We start from the raw sequence: 16,284 nt of genomic DNA on the forward strand, positions 1-16,284 counted from the left end.
GCATGTTCTCCCCGTGTCTGCGTGGGTTTTCTCCGGGTTCTCCGGTTTCCTCCCACAGTCCAAAGACGTGCAGGTGTTCGGTTCATTGAAGACTCTAAAATCACCCGTAGGTGTGAATGGTTGTCTGTCTCTGTTCGTCTCTATGTGCCCTGTGATAGACTGGCGTCCTGTCCAGTGTGGACCCCGCCTCACACCCGATGTCAGCTGGGATAGGCTCCAGCCCCTGCGACCGACAGGGACAGTAGGGTTGAAGATGAATGAAATTGTTTATTGTAAAAAAAAATTAGTTTTAACCAAAGATAACTTTTTCATATGGCTGTTTGTGAATATTGATCTTGCATTATTGATTTGATGTTTTCTTCTATTTCTCCACAAATTATAAATGAGACCATTAAAAAAAATGGGTGAACAGACCCCGAGTACTTGGCTGAAATCCCCTCACACTCGCTCACCAGGCAGAGAGAGATCCATAAAACACCCGGTGGTTCTTTGAAGCAGTAAATGGTGCATAGCGGCACCACTTCACCACACTACACACAGTCCCTTCATGGTTCTTTGGAGGTTCTTTGACCAGCTCCTCGTGTTTTCCTGCCCAAACAGTTGGTTGAGCCGTGGGATTTTCCCCTGAGTCACAAATGCAACAGCGCACGTTCACTTGCTCATCCTGTCGTGAGGTTGACATTTTTGTGAAACTGCGAAATGTCTTGATGGATTGTTTGCCGTGAAATTCATGAAAAACTGTAATAACTTCGATGATCAAGTCACAAAACTAATGACCTTCCAATTAGTGTCAGTGGTGCTTTGTTTGTTGCTTTAGTGGTAATTAACAAAGGTTAGCATGCTAACACTTTAAACTAAGGTGGTAATTAAACCCTCTAAACTTCAGCATGCTAGGGTTTTCATTGTGAGCACACTGACGTTACAAGTCCAAGAGCATGAGTATGAAATGAATGGGTAGGGGATATAATAACACACTGTCACTATTTTTTACATGTGAACTGGGAACCTTGATTTTTAGAGAACATAAACATAAAGACAATATTGTAAAGGTTTTTAAAGGACAAGATAAGTTGTCATTCTTAAACTAAAATGAATCAGGGGAGAGGCATTTGGTCTTGTATGAAACATGTATGACAAAAGCACCTGCAGCACCAAAACCATCACTTTATCACTCAGAGACAAAGAACAGGTTTTAATAGCAATCAGTTTCATTGTGTTCTGCAGCTCAATTTGTACTAAACTACGGGTTTTTAAGCCAAGGCATCGCATTTTAATGTCTAACTTGCAGAACTTGGATCCAATTACATTCAACTTCTGTAATTTGGCCACACTATATACTTTATTGGTTGCCATGGTAATTTGTGTGGTAACCAAGGAGCTTGTTATTGATTTCTGTTGTTTTTATTCCGTTATATGTACACGACTTTGAAGATAATGCTTCTCTTGTGACAGCACGCATGCATTAGTAACAAAAATAATGAGCATTGTGACGGGGGAAAAAAAATCCCTGCATATACCCACAAGAATGTACCTCGCTGTGATTAAGGGTAATCATACTGCCACAGATTGCAGGTATCTGCATAATCATTGTAAAGTATAACCACAGTAAAGAACTGTTTCCCAGATATTACTGCTTCATTAGCACTAACTACTGCCAATTTGAAGCCTGAGAAGACACTTCCACTCAGTGTTGACTTCACTCAGATAACAGTCATTGTTCCAAACATCAGGGACGTTTACCAGAAAAAAGCTGACCAGTAAATTTTGTTAAAAGTTACAATTCGGATTTTTAGCTCCCGTAGCAACTTCAGCCACAGACATGGTGCACGAGGAGGACAGGCAGGAGAAATGAGAAAGTTTAAAAGGTTAATACCTGCTGGCAGCCGACAGGGATTTGGAGATACAAATCAACATTAGGAACATTTTTCCTGTGCTGTACCCTTGGATATGGCAAAATAAATATCATGGAGAGTCGGGGGAACAGTGGAGTGGGTTGTGCTGTTACAGTGTGGAGCAGGAAAAGAGCCTTGTGTTTGAAAAGAGGTGTACTATGCTCCCAAATGACAAGAGTAACAAATACACTATATACATACAAAATACATTCATGTAGCACTAAATGTTGTATTCCAATTTTTGCTTTTTTCTGCAGTTGTCACTTTTATAGACACCTGCAAGCTCAAACTAGCTAAAACATAATGTGGAACTCAAGTGAGAAATGACAGCTACAAGCATAAATAATGGGGCCACACAAAGTAAGCTTTTAAAAGGTAGTGTGAAATAAACAATGATTTTTGTCCAAGACCATCAAAAGGCGGCATGGTTAAAAACACAAAAGCCCCCTTCACATGAGTACCATTAGCATAAAACAGGGTCATCCCTAGGTTCCCTGGGTCCTATGTTTCCACGAAAAGGGTCCTATGTTTCCCGATCGCATAAGCCTCTACCTTTGCGGATTTAATTCAGCATTTTGTCAGGGCTAGAGGTTAGGGTTAGTGTTAGGGTGAGGGTCAGGGTTAGAGGGTAGTGTTAGGGTCTACATAGGCCTATTTGCTGGGGATTGCGGCACCGACTGTGGAAAAAACAACAGACCGGGGAACAAAGGACCTTTTTTTAAAAAAAGGGTCCTATGTTCCGCTGTCACATACAAAGTGGGTAACATAGGACCTAACCTGACTCTGCCAGAGGCGGAAATACTGGTTGCTGATTGGATAAATCATCCGTCTATCACTACCTATGTTGTTGATCAAAATCAACCTCAAGCAAGACACAATTTGAGGTGCCCGGTCCATATCCAACAGAAGGATCCAAGAGAAAGAAGCGTTAGCGAGCAGTTTGCTCCATAGCTGCGCTCATCTCATTCGCGGAAGCCACCATGTTGTTTACACTGAACAGTCGCTTCTCGTTGCGTCACACGTCGAGCCGCCTCAAAACCAACGCTGATTGGTTCGGTCGCTTGGGCAACCTTCTCCAAATTTTCTCTGTCGCAGATTACCAGACTGATCTGCGAGTAAAATACAATTTAACTAGTAATGTTAGCATGTATAAACTTCCTGCTGCTTGCCTGCTCTACAAGTTAAGAGCACATAAACCCCCTTTATTGTGGATATTAGTAACGTTAGCATGAACCTTCCTGTAGTTTACCATCAAAACGTACCAGACAATAGACTATTCACCAAAAACTATCGACGATCTTTTTAAAATCCAGGGCTCTGACAAGTTTGCTAGATGCTAATAGCTAAATATGAGCTAACTAAGAAGTTTCTTTCTTGGGATATCTGACATTTTTCATACATAACTTCACTTAGCACCATTTAAGTCACAACCAATTATGCTAATCTCTATTGATATACCGGTAATATAGATACTGTATATCATCTACACATATGAACCTTTGTGGATTTCAGGAGTTTGTCCCATATGACGACCTAATGAGTACTCCAAAATATGGAGAGTCACAGCAAAGGATTTCAAAATGAGTTAAGCACAACATACTGCATGTCTGAATCATCCTGGCACGGTAAACCCCACCCATCTGCTACTCCTGGTGTTGACATGAAACAAACCACCCACCCACCCGAGAGCACCAACAGTGAATCCTTGAATAAAACGACTGCTTGATGTGTACAAAATGGACATAAAATTCCTAATGCTCTCAATATTTCTCATTCAAACCCCGGTGACAAACCTTCCTCTGATCGTGCATTGAGCGGCCCCCTGTGTGAATTCGACGCCTGGTCCAGGATTATCCCGATGTGACAGCTTTCCAGCCAGAATTCCTACAGTTTATCATTTAAACGACAGCGGGGGACATTTATCTCTGTGGCTTATCGTCTCAGCCACGCGTACATGACACTTGTCTATTGCCGTCAGGGTAATATTCCATTGGTGATTCAGTTCAGCGCTTTGGTCCTCTCTATGTAAAACGCTCTTGTCTCTTATCTGCGTCGGTGGGGAGAAGAATCTGATCCCTCATGAATGAAACAAAAGGCGTTAAGTATCACAGTCCGATCAATACGGAGGTCCGTTGGCAAGTGGCACTCAAGACGAGTGCCAAGAATGCACAGGAGTGTAATCAGCATTGGACTGGGGTCAAAATATAGTTTATCTTGGTCTGCTGTAGGGTGCAGGAAGAGCCATAAAGTTCAACGACAAAAGCAGTAAAATACCGTTTTACGGGATTATCAGAATGAAATACCTGAAGCCCCCTGCGAGAGACCCCCTGCAGTTTGTTTAAAATAGAAGCTGATTGGCTGCTGTAGGTAATCGGTGTCTGCTTCCTTTTCTGGCTCAGTGCCTTTGGTGCTTTCTCTTGGTCAGCTCTTTCAAAATGAACCAACTGGAGCTTGTTAGAGGATATCTACAAATTGATGACTGATCTAACACTCCTTCCCTCAGCGCTCCGCAGTGCTCTGTCACTGCTGCCATTGTTGTTGTTGTTCATTACTATTTGAACAGAGCAGCAAGGTGTTCAATTGTTTTGTTAGCAGCCATTTATTCGGCTTACATCGCCTTGTTAGACCAAGGTATCGCAAGAACAGAAACAGGAGATATAAAAAGGATTCTCCGACACCAAGATATCCTGACTTTTAGTGTTATTTTTTAGTTTCATCCTTTTGTCTCTTAAGTTCCACTCACTATCACTGTACACAATATTAAACGCGCTTAAACGCAAGTCAAAATCCCGGTCCTAAACTGACCTGACCACAACCATGGCAGATAATCTTTAGCCCCTTTCACACAGAGATTCAGCAACAGCACCGCAATGCAAAGGCGCCGTAATGCCCGCCGAGGAGATATGTCTCTTCAAAGCTCACTGAAGGTGAACTCAACGCGAATCTGCTTCGCCACCGGAAGCCCCTTTTTATTTCACCCTCTCTGCCCGGTAAACGCCCATGTCTTTCATCCCCGGGTTGTAATGCAGGCTTTCTGTTAAAAATGCCTCGTCTCTAAGGCCAAGCCAGGATGACCCTGATGATATGGCTACGACATTTTCTCAGACATACTCTCAAAATAGAGCTACTTTAACAGGCTGAGTATTACGCTCCATGACCAGTAAACTGATCTTGACATATAAAATTGCTGATATACAGGTTTAAATTTTATAAATTAAAAAAAAAAAGGTTACGGGGGGATTATAGATGAAAGGGGAAACATTGGAAAGAGACTTGAAGATGGGCCGATCCTTGTTAAATCGTATTTTGTAATCCCTTGTTAATTCCTAAACCTTTAATTTGTATTGAACCAAAGAATATGAGTGGATTTGACTCTCCTCTCTCCTCCTTTAGCAAAGAGACTTGATCAATCTCAGAGAAAAGAAGGGAGGAAAATAATGTGAAATGACTCAAACAGGCTCTTATTCCTCTGGTAATACACGGGAGGCGATCAGGGTTAATGTAAAAAATCAAGGTTATTCAGTAAGAGTCGTTTTTTCTTCTTGCTGCGCTGAACCTATAATGACAAAATAAAGCATGTTATTCAAGTCCAGGTTCACCTCAGTGCAGCTTGTGCCTGAAATAATTTGAGCTCTTTCAATCACCATTAAATTTTGACTTTCTTAATGCAACCTGTAACTATTCCCTCACATCTGTCTTGTTTGCTAATTGGCATTATGTGACAGAACTGCACGTCTCCTGGTTTTTTTTGAAGCGCATTGCTGCTTTCAACTCTATCTTGAGATCTTGATCTCAATGAGGGGAAAAAAAGAAATTAATTATGCTTTGTTCACTGTTCAGTAGAATATGACAGGAACAAGCTGGTGAGGAACAAAACACCGAGTGGGTATCACAGCTCAACCTGCCCTTTCAGTTTGAATTATTCCTTGCCTTGAGGCCCGGAATAAAAACGATTACATCACAGACTTCCGACTTTCATTTTAAAAAACGGACAAGAAAAGCATGAATACCATTGTCCAGCTTTCTCTGAATGGAAGATTTAATTAGATGCAGTTGCTGAGGAGATTTCAACTTTTGAATTCATCACTTTCTCAAACTTTCTCGCAAATCGAATCGGGGGAATCTGTGAGCTCACGTTTAATCAGTTGAATATATTTGAATCATAAAAATATCACGTATGGCAGCTTTAAAGATGATAATTCATTTTTATTTGTGTTATTGTGCAGGAAATAATAGAGTAAAGGATGTTGATACTGTACAATAAAAAAACTACGTGTGAGCGAGAGCGTGTTGTACCCAGGATGCGTTTTGGTGGGGGAATAGGGGTTCCCGTCTCAATACACTACACTACACAGTATATACACATATACTGTATATGACGCACTATTCATACATATAAACCGTAGATCTCAAGAGCTTGACACCCATCAAGTGTGAAGTCGATTGGATGAACGTAGTCGAGTAAATCTCAGGACAGAGAGACTTCTTCCACTTTAGTTAAATAACTAAAGAATCCTAAGTGTAGACAGTTGCGCATCGCAAACTGCAAGTCAAAGCAACAAGTGACAGTTCTCACGCTATGATTCAAGATTCAAGATTCAAGAAGCTTTATTTATCCCGAGGGAAATTATTGTGCAACAGTTTCATACAAAGGCGGAAAAGGATCAGAGTAACAATAAGCATAAACATAAATCAAATCAAAACAAAGCTAACGTCAGATAAATCAAGCAATGAACCAAGTGTGACAGAGTGCAACAGACGTCGTGGTTAAGCGTAGGTTTATACAATATACAACAATACGCAGCGTGCAGTTTAGCAGCAGATTGAAATAAAATAAGTACAAACTAAATAAGTGAGAAGGAGCGATAAGTTATAAGTGTTAAAAATGTTAAAAATGTAGCAGCATGTCCTACAGAACTAAGTGACAGTATGGCACAGCGGAGTGTAGCAGCATTTCGTACTTAAGTAAGTTACAGTAAACCACAGTGAAATGTAGCAGCATGTCCTAAAGCACAGTAAGTGTATCAGCAGATAGTTACAGTAAACCATTAATAAATAAATAAGTGATGTAGTGGTGATATAAAGTGACAGTGTCGAATAGCAGCATTACTTACTGAAGTAAGTGACAGTACAACTGAATAAAGTACAACTGAATAAAGTGATGCAGTGATGGTATAAAGTGACAAAGTGACATTTTCAGGATACAGTGTCTCCACTGTTCCTTACCTGACTGGGGGGAGATGAATTATAAAGTTTGATGGCCGCCGGAAGAAAAGACTTCCTCCGGCGTTCAGTATTACACCGGGGGAGAATGAGTCTATGGCTGAATGTGCTTTTGCTGGAGGTCAGCAGCTGGTGGAGAGGGTGAGAGTTATTGTCCAGGATGCTGTGCAGTTTAGACAGCATCCTCCTCTCAGACACCGCCACCAAAGAGTCCAGTGTGACCCCCAGGACGGAGCCAGCCTTCCTGATGATCTTACTGATCCTCTTTGCGTCTGCTGCCCTCAGTCTGCTGCCCCAGCACACAACAGCAAAGAAGATGGCACTGGCTACCACTGACTGATAGAACATCCTCAGCATGGTGTTACAAACATTGAATGACCGGAGCCTCCTCAGGAAATAGAGACGACTCTGGCCCTTCTTGTATACAGCCTCAGTGTTCTTGGAAAAGTCCAGTTTGTTGTCCAGGTATACTCCAAGATATTTGTAATCCTGGACAACATCCACAGTCAGTCCGTTGATGGAGATGGGTGTGGGGGCAGATTTACTCCTGCGGAAATCCACCACTAGCTCCTTTGTCTTGGTGGCGTTTAGAATCAGGTGATTAGCTGCACACCAGTCGACAAAGGAGTCCACAACGCCCCTGTACTCCTCCTCCTTCCCCTCACTGACACAGCCAACAATTGCAGAATCGTCGGCAAACTTCTGCAGGTGGCAGGACTCAGAGAGGAACTGAAAGTCTGAGGTGTACAGGGTGAACAGAAATGGGGAAAGAACAGTACCCTGTGGAGCTCCAGTGCTGCAGACCACGGTGTCAGACACTCCGTCCTGCAGTCTGACATACTGTGGTCGACCCGTCAAGTAATCCGTAATCCAGGAAACCAGGGGAGGGTCCACCTGCATCGCCGTCAGCTTCCGTCCCAGCAGAGCAGGCCGGATGGTGTTGAACGCACTTGAGAAGTCCATGAACAAGATTCTCACTGTGGTCCCCGCTCTGTCCAGGTGGGTGCAGGCACGGTTGAGCAGGAAGATGATAGCATCCTCCACTCCTAGTCTCGGCTGGTAGGCAAACTGTAGAGGGTCCAGTGATGAGCTGACCAGGGGCCGAAGAAGTGAAAGAACCAGCCTCTCCAGGGACTTCATCAGGTGCGACGTCAGCGCCACCGGTCTGTAGTCTTCTGAGGTGCTGGGACGCACCTTCTTTGGTAATGGTACCAGGCAGGATGTCTTCCACAGCACAGGGACCTTCTCGAGACTCAGGCTGAGGTTATAGATGTACTGCAGGACTCCACACAGCTGGATTGCACAAGTTTTGAGGACCCTCGGGCTGACACCGTCGGGACCCGCTGCCTTGCCTGGGCGGAGTCTGCACAGCTCCTTCCTCACCTGCTCTGCAGTGAAGGTCTGTCTGCTGTGTGTGTTGGTGGGGGTGGAGAGAGGTGATGGCGGGGGGGAGGGGACAGGTAGGGCAAAATCAGGAAGGAATTGAGGGGGAGGTGTCAGCAGGGTTGGAGGTTTGGAGGTGGGTGGTTGTAGAGGAGCCGTGGGGAGGTGGTCCAGAGCCCTTTCATCAAATCTGTTGAAGAACAGATTTAGCTCATTGGCACGTTCAGTACCACCTCCTACCGTCTGGCTACCAGATGGTTTGTAGCCAGTGATGCTCCTCATGCCGCTCCACACGTCCTTTAAGTTGTTCTGCTGGAGTTTGTGCTCCAGCTTCCTCCTGTAGGTGTCTTTGCCCTGTTGGATCTTCTCCTTCAGCTCCCTCTGGACCTGCCTCATCTGCTCTCTGTCCCCCTCTCTGAAGGCCCTCTTCTTCGCATCCAGCAGGACCTTGATGTCTCTGGTGACCCACGGCTTGTTATTTGGGAAACAGAGTACAGTCTCTGTAGGAACAACGCTGTCCACACAGAAATTGATGTACCCTGTTATGCAGTCCGTGAGATCATCAAGGTCCTCCCCATGTGAATTACAGAGCAAATCCCAGTCTGTTAGTTCAAAGCAACCCTGTAAAGCTTCGTCAGTCTCCTGTGACCATCTCCTCACAGTCCTGGTGGTCACAGGAAGCCGCTGGACTTGGGGCTTATACAGGGGCTGCAGATGGATGAGGTTGTGATCTGATCTTCCAAGAGGAGGAAGGGCAGTGGAGCTGTAAGCCTCCTTAACATAGCATATGAAAGACATATGTGGCACAGAGCGACTGTGGCCACCTCCCCCGGTCCACATGTCGAAGTGTCCTCGGGCAAGACACTGAACCCCGAATTGCTCCTTGTGCTGCGCATGGGTGCGTGAATGTGGTGACACAGAAAGGCGCTATTTAATTACAAGTCCATTTGCAAATTTAGGAGGAACAACAACTTCAAGAAATAAAGAAAGAAACCAAAGTGAGTCTGGATGAAACCGAAGAACAAGCATGGAGAGATAAAGGCAGTACAACACTCCCTGTTTCTGCAGCTATTTGCACACATCAACAAAAAAGAAAGAAAGATTGTCATTGAGGAGGTAATGGTACCTGTAAAGCAGCTAAAAGTGACTTTGGGAGCAGTCATTTTTCATGTGACAGAAGGATATATTAAAGGATGTTTATACATTGGTATGATTGAATTTGTGCTCATTTAAAAAAAATGTATTGATGGGCTGATGGCATTAAAACAGATTTCTTCGATTCCCTGTCACAATAGGGAAATAAATAACAATAAAAACAACACCAACAACTAAACATTGGTGTCAGTATCGGCTCAGAATTTCACATCGGTGCAACCCTGTAATAAAACATCTCTGGTCCCATTATGAGCCGTCATCCAATATGCCCAATCAAACGCTAACGCAGGCGATAATACCTTAGTACCTTAGAGTGAAGATATATTCGGTCTGTGTACCGGCTGGCACAGAACTGCAGGCCCGGGTAGATGGGATGGGCGGCGCTGGCGTCATCTCCATCATTGCCCTCATCATCGTCATTAGCATCAGCAGACGGACACGCTGCAGCTCTCGGGTCTGCAGGGAGAGAGGAAGAGGCTGGCTAATATCTCACTGAGTACTGGTTCATTATTGGCTTTCACAGATTTATTGGTACCTCTGTTTGCTCCTCTGGTGATGCAATGACTGGCAGAAACATTAAGCTCCAGCAGCTTTTCACATTTATTATACAGAGGCACGATATTGAGAAGATACATGATGACATTTGTAGCGGTTCATTAAAATATGTATACATAAAATGCATGTTTGAAAAAAACATTTGACATTTTATTGCTTTCAAACACTTGATTATAGCATCTGAAATGAAAATGTTTAAGTAATTATCTTTGATATTTTCACATCAGCAGGAATAAAAGTCAGTTTTGCTTCTTGCTATCACCAGTTGATACATCATCCAACTCACATGTGGAGGTCTAAACACTGGAGAAGTTGCAAGTGCAGATTGTATTTAAAATAACTGAAAATTATGACTTTCAAGCACCAAAAGGTTGCCAAAATATTAAAATGTAAGTGCTTAAAGGTCACATATTGTGCAATTTTCAGGTTCATACTTGGATTTTGAGTTTTGACTAGAACATGTTTACATGCTTTAATGTTCAAAAAACACATTCTTTTTCTCACACTGTCTGAATAAACCTGTATTCCCCGTCAGTGTGAAACGCTCTGTTTTAGCGCCTGTCTCTTTAAGAACCCCTACTAAAATAACCCAGTCTGCTCTGATTGGTCCTTCACATCTACGCTCTCAGCATCTTTGCACCATCATTGAAGCTGGGGAACAACTGTAACAGCACTGTAGCAGCACTTTTCTACCTATATACAGTATAGTTGTGACATCACAATCGTACAGAAGTGCTGTCGGCTCGTTTAAAGTCACAGTTTCTGAATACGGGCTGTGTGTATTTATCTGTGGATTGAGCGTGTTGATACTTTCACAGTATGTATGTAGCACCTCAACCTGCTTGTCACTGTCTGAGAGACATTTCTCTGTTAATATTTTGTAAGTATGTAAAAGGATAACTGAAATCCAGATTGTTTTGTGTAAACTGTGTAAATAATGCAAGAATTGCATGCAATAATTCAAGAGTTTGAAGGGTCACATGACCAGTTTGGTCGTGTTTTGCATTATGGGATGTAAGCTAAGCATGGAGACCCAACACGGCGACCGAGAAGGAACGCACAGCCACAAACTTTAATGATTCTGCACGGTTCAAGAATTTTATATTTATTGTAATTTCATTAGTTTCTATATTTGTGGGAGATATTCCGTGTGCACTTTTACTGTATGTTTGAAGATTTAAGATTGCCTTACCCCCGTGTAAAGGACTGTCTAATAACTGACACTTGAGAGATTTTGAAACAACTGGACTTATGTTTAAGGGTTGTTTATGTATCTTTGTTTTATTTTATAGTTTTCATGGAGTCTGCTAAGGAGCAGAGAGGAATAAACCTTAAAAAGACAGCTGTATGAATCGAGGCCTTTATTTAGTCAGACCGACAGCTATACTGCTTTATAATAAGAAATATGGGACCTTTAAAATTACCAATATTCTTAATTACTCAGTTAAAGAGTAATTAAAGCTGTTTTTTAGTTAGAGAGTTTTAGATCCATGTATGAAGTCATTTTGATGTGCCACATTGTCAATGGTGGACAGACCAGAGCACTGAATAAAGACAGGAAGTCTCTCAAAATTGGACCTGATTTCACGTTGCCATGTCTTGATCTAAACACATCCCCTCTAGTTTGATGATTGCTCCAGTACACAGGTGTCGAGTTCAAATTTTCAGACTTAGATCAAGCAGGGAGGGGGAGAGAGAGAGAGAGAGAGAGAGAGAGAGAGAGAGAGAGAGAGAGAGAGAGAGATAAAATGACAGTCACAGATGAGGAGCAAGAGAAGAGAGAGAGCGGGTCATTAATGTCAGCCATGTAGCTCGCTCATCCTGCCAGCATCTAGCAAGAAAAGGTCAGGTGGTGGAAATGAGACCGCCGCTGCTCAACCACGCTTCATTTAGACAATGACCTATAACACTCTGATAATACTTGCCTTAAATCACTTCGCATGGCCAGTTGTCTGCCCTGTCTGTGTGTATGTGTTCCTAGGAATGTGTGTGTGTTTGTAATGGGGAAAAACACTGACAAGGCTGATGTTTGTGAGACGAGAGCTGCCATCGAAGAGGTGCTGCTATGTACCCTCAATGGGTCTCCGGTGATTATGCCACAGAATCAGCTTTTTTAACGAAACACTACGAGGGGTTGAAACTAGCGATTGAGACCATCATTAGGTAAATGCTCAAGTAGGATCATTCTCTCATTGACCTCTATACAATCTGGATACAAGAAAGTACAGTAGTGACCGCTGTTTTGTCTAAATTTGTGATGCGATTTGAAGAAAAAGCTTTTTTATCTTTTTAAAGGTGAGATCAACCTGATAACCTGGTAATATCCCTCTTTGACCTATCCTGTACGATGTGTCTTTCATTTTTATGTTTGCCGTCCTCAGGTGCAATTTCCCTGAGTCTGGTACACGCTGTTCTACTCTTCAGCTGGAAGGGGCCACTGGTGTCTGGAAATACCAAGACGACCAGGTGAAAGCATTGTGCAGTGTTGCAAACCTAGAGCCAAAACATTTTTAGGACACTAGCGTTTCACAAAATCCCATCTATCTGTCCTTCTACATCTGTAATGAAACCTAGCAGCTCTGCAATGTTCACCCTATATTTGTTGTAAGCAGTTTTTTCCCCTCGTCCTTTTTGCAGTGGCGGAACGCGCCAGCTGCATTAAGTGGGCCATTTATACGATGGGGGCAATTCATCTTACAAAGCCGTCTTATTAGACTGTCACTTACACAGTATGAACAGTGCCTTCAAAACACCCCGAGGGATTTATCTGTTATTTTACTGCGAGAGAAAGAAAACAACGCCTAATTGGACTGAGTCATCTCATCTACTGCAGGATCGAAACAAAAGAAAATTCCAACTGCACATTTCGAGTATGAAGAGGTTCGGTGCAGCTGATGCTGCAGCAATGTTTGAACGAACATCCAAAGAAGACATGAATCCATGTTGGAATGTTTGGGTCATGCCGGTAGATGAAGCGACAGACAGTTAGGAGAGAGAGACACACACAGAGATGTGGAGGAGGAGTGATTGCCTGTCTGTGCTGTGAGGAAAGTAATCTCAGAGCAATCAAGAAGCGGGGGCGGCCGACAGCTTGGTGGTTTGCCTTCTAAAACCACAGGCAGGTAGAGGGAAATCATTAGGCACTGCTCCTGACCCCATAGGTCACTTTTATTGGACAACCACTGCGTTTCATACTAAACCCACGCTGCAGGAGACTGGCAGCGGCATGTAACTAACAAACTGACTAACCTCTATGGATGGATGGATAAACAGACAGATATACATGCAGGCATGCAGGCAGGCAGGCAGGCAGACAGAGACGAAGATAGATTGATTGACAGGCGATTTACGATTTACAGGAGGGGGGGTTCACCCAAGACCAGCCCTAAATGCCCCAAGACTCAAACGACTCTTTTGGTTATGTTTTTTTTTTTTTTAATACTAATGCCATTTTGTAAAGGGGGTGCCATCCAACCTCATCCTCCGTTGAATTGCCCACAGATAGACAATAGAAAGATATAGGTAGATAGTATAAATAGATACTACTTGGGCTATAAACTGAAACCAGACCGATTACGCTACACAAATCTTGTGTCATTGCCTAAAGATTCTCTATTGCGATGTTTACAATCTAATTTACAGAGATGACAGAAATATATATAGAAATAAAGACAGAAGGATAGGCGGATCGCTTGATAACTAGAATACAGGGCCATCTAGATCGACAGATACATAGACGACAGACAGACAGACGGATAAAAACTTAGTAAGCTAGCTATGTAGAAAGAAGAAGAAAATAGCTACACAGATAGCTAGCTAGCTAGCTACCACTGAACTATGTAGCCAGATAGCTAGACAGGTAGATTGCTAGCTATAAAGGAAGAACAAATAACAGAAAGTTGGACAGATAGGCAGATAGAAATATAGACACACGGATAGATCCAGAGACGACAGGCAGATAGCATTATATAGATAGGAGTTGTCTCCAGGGAAGAGTGTGTCCAAAGGAGAGGTGGGGGGCCAAGTTGGCATCCAGCAGTGACTCTTTAGTGCTGCCATTTCTGATCGACAGTGAAGCTTTTATCTCTCCCCTAGAGTCTAAATGGAAGTCATTTTTAAAAAAAGAAAGGAGGCTTTTCTCTCACCTTTAGTATTTCTTGCCCTGAGAGTGGTGGTGGGGGGGCACAGAGTGAACAAGGCACTGCAGGGAAGCTGCAGTGGGATTCAACCCTAGACCGTCGGGGGGGACAGGTAGCTACAGAGACCGCAAATTAACCACTCGACAATCTCTGGCCACTAATAGATGTCTCTGTGTGTGTGTGTGTGTGTGGATCTGGAAGAAAAGGAATCTGCCAAGTTGTTGCACACTGATCTTAGGATGTTAAAGGGTAATAGGGGTTGATAGCTCGCCTGTTAAAACCTTAATGACTCGTGCAATATTCCTTCCTATGTTAAGTATTCTACAAAGAAGCTTTAAATCAGCTCTGTTGCATCCTTCAATAACTCTGACCCAAAATGTCTGCATGCTTTCAGAGGCCACACCCAGGTCACAGGCTTTTCTTAGACTCTGCTTGTCTGGCAATTTTTTTCTTTTTTTTTTTTAGAGCTCTTCATATTGCACACGGTGTAATTAGTTCTTTGTAATTAGCGCAATTTATTGCTTTGCGTGTCCCTTTGAGACACAAGTACTTGAACACAGAGGTCTTAATTTGCAATATTACACACTGTGTAATTGGGAATTTGTTTCTTCACATCCCTCAGAGACTTGCAGACATGTACACATATAACCAGAGTGGACGGGGAAAGCAGGTTGTGTTTCAAGGATGAGTTTGTGATGGGAGGGAACTTGTGCCTTTTATGTAATTAGGCCTCAGTCCACTTTATTAAAACCAGACAATCAGAAGCTCATCAGCTGCATACTCGATAGTGACTGAACCTCAAACCTTGGTTTATTTTGGTGCTCCAAACAGGTCTCTTGTTTCAACAAGCTGCACTCTGGAGAGAAGTGAAGTTTTACTCAATATCTCCTCTGGCTTCCTGAGTGCAGAAATAGGCAATATCCCCAACTAGATACTAATAATAGTAGGAATAATAATGCCCAGCCCCATATGGAATGAGATATAGTCCCTTATTGGTTTGAGGTGATGATATTAAACAGCATTATATGGGCAGGTGACAATGCGGCACCAGCCAATTTCCCTAGATATGAAAAGGAGAAGATTGCAGGTGGGATTACCCTGTGTGTGGTCGGGGGGGAGGCAGCCACCACCGCCAGTGACGTCGTCGCCTCGCTCTCCCGCTGATTGTTTGCTCTTGAGCGGCCGCATGTCCTCCTCCTCTGCTTCTCCTAGTTTCTGTTTGTCTTTTGGAGGCTCATCCTCCTCCCCGCTCTGTTTGTCTTTGCAAGATTCCGGAGTCTGGTCTCTGAGCTCTGGCTCGCTGTCGGAGCCAGAGAGGACGACGACGCATGCCTGGTCCCGCTCGGCTGAGGGGGGTTGTTGAGGCCTGGATGGCTCTGAGCCAGCAGAGAAAGAGGGAAGGAGAGGGAGATGAAGATTACTTTATTGGCCGAGTTCCACAGTGTAATCAGACTTTGAAGAGTTTCATTCCCTCGTGAGATATCCATCATCTGAAGAGTGTGACAGAATGACTGCTGACATGAAAGTAAAACTCAATATGGCTCATTAGTGATGTTATTAGCCATCATAAGACCTTTACTGATACTTTGAGAAGATGTAACTGTGTACAATGGACATAAACACACTCAAGGAAGTGGAACTAAAACATTACTAATTTAAAATCATAACAATATCTATTCTAGGTAACTGATTGCTACAAACTGACCACTAACTGAAGGTTTACACTGCTGAGGATGTTTTAGTGTTATGCTCCTCGCTCCATGCTCAGCAGCACATCTCCGCAGAGAGATCTGCAGATGGAACACCTGCCACCCCCCCTTTCACCAGCTCTCGAATCAAACAGTCAATATAATTTGCCGGGAGAATGAATTATGTTTGTGTCAAATTGTTTTGTTAATTGTTCGCCTGCATCATGTGTGGAACCTAAATAAAATAAT

At 43.2% G+C, this 16,284-nt stretch overlaps 1 protein-coding gene across 2 annotated transcripts in view; it reads right to left on the reverse strand.

Moving 5' to 3' along the window:
* The window catches only part of zranb3 (zinc finger, RAN-binding domain containing 3), an 87,170-nt gene that overhangs the window by 22,638 nt on the left and 48,248 nt on the right, over positions 1-16,284 (reverse strand). For both annotated transcript variants that reach the window (XM_083938308.1, XM_083938307.1), the window contains exons 14-15: positions 15,445-15,723; positions 9,961-10,109 (exon numbers count right to left, since the gene is read on the reverse strand). In XM_083938308.1, coding sequence (XP_083794434.1) covers positions 9,961-10,109; positions 15,445-15,723 — 428 coding nt within the window. The remainder of the gene's footprint in view (positions 1-9,960; positions 10,110-15,444; positions 15,724-16,284) is intronic.

Source organism: Echiichthys vipera, assembly GCF_963691815.1.
Source record: "Echiichthys vipera genome assembly, chromosome: 23".
NCBI lineage: Eukaryota > Metazoa > Chordata > Actinopteri > Perciformes > Trachinidae > Echiichthys > Echiichthys vipera.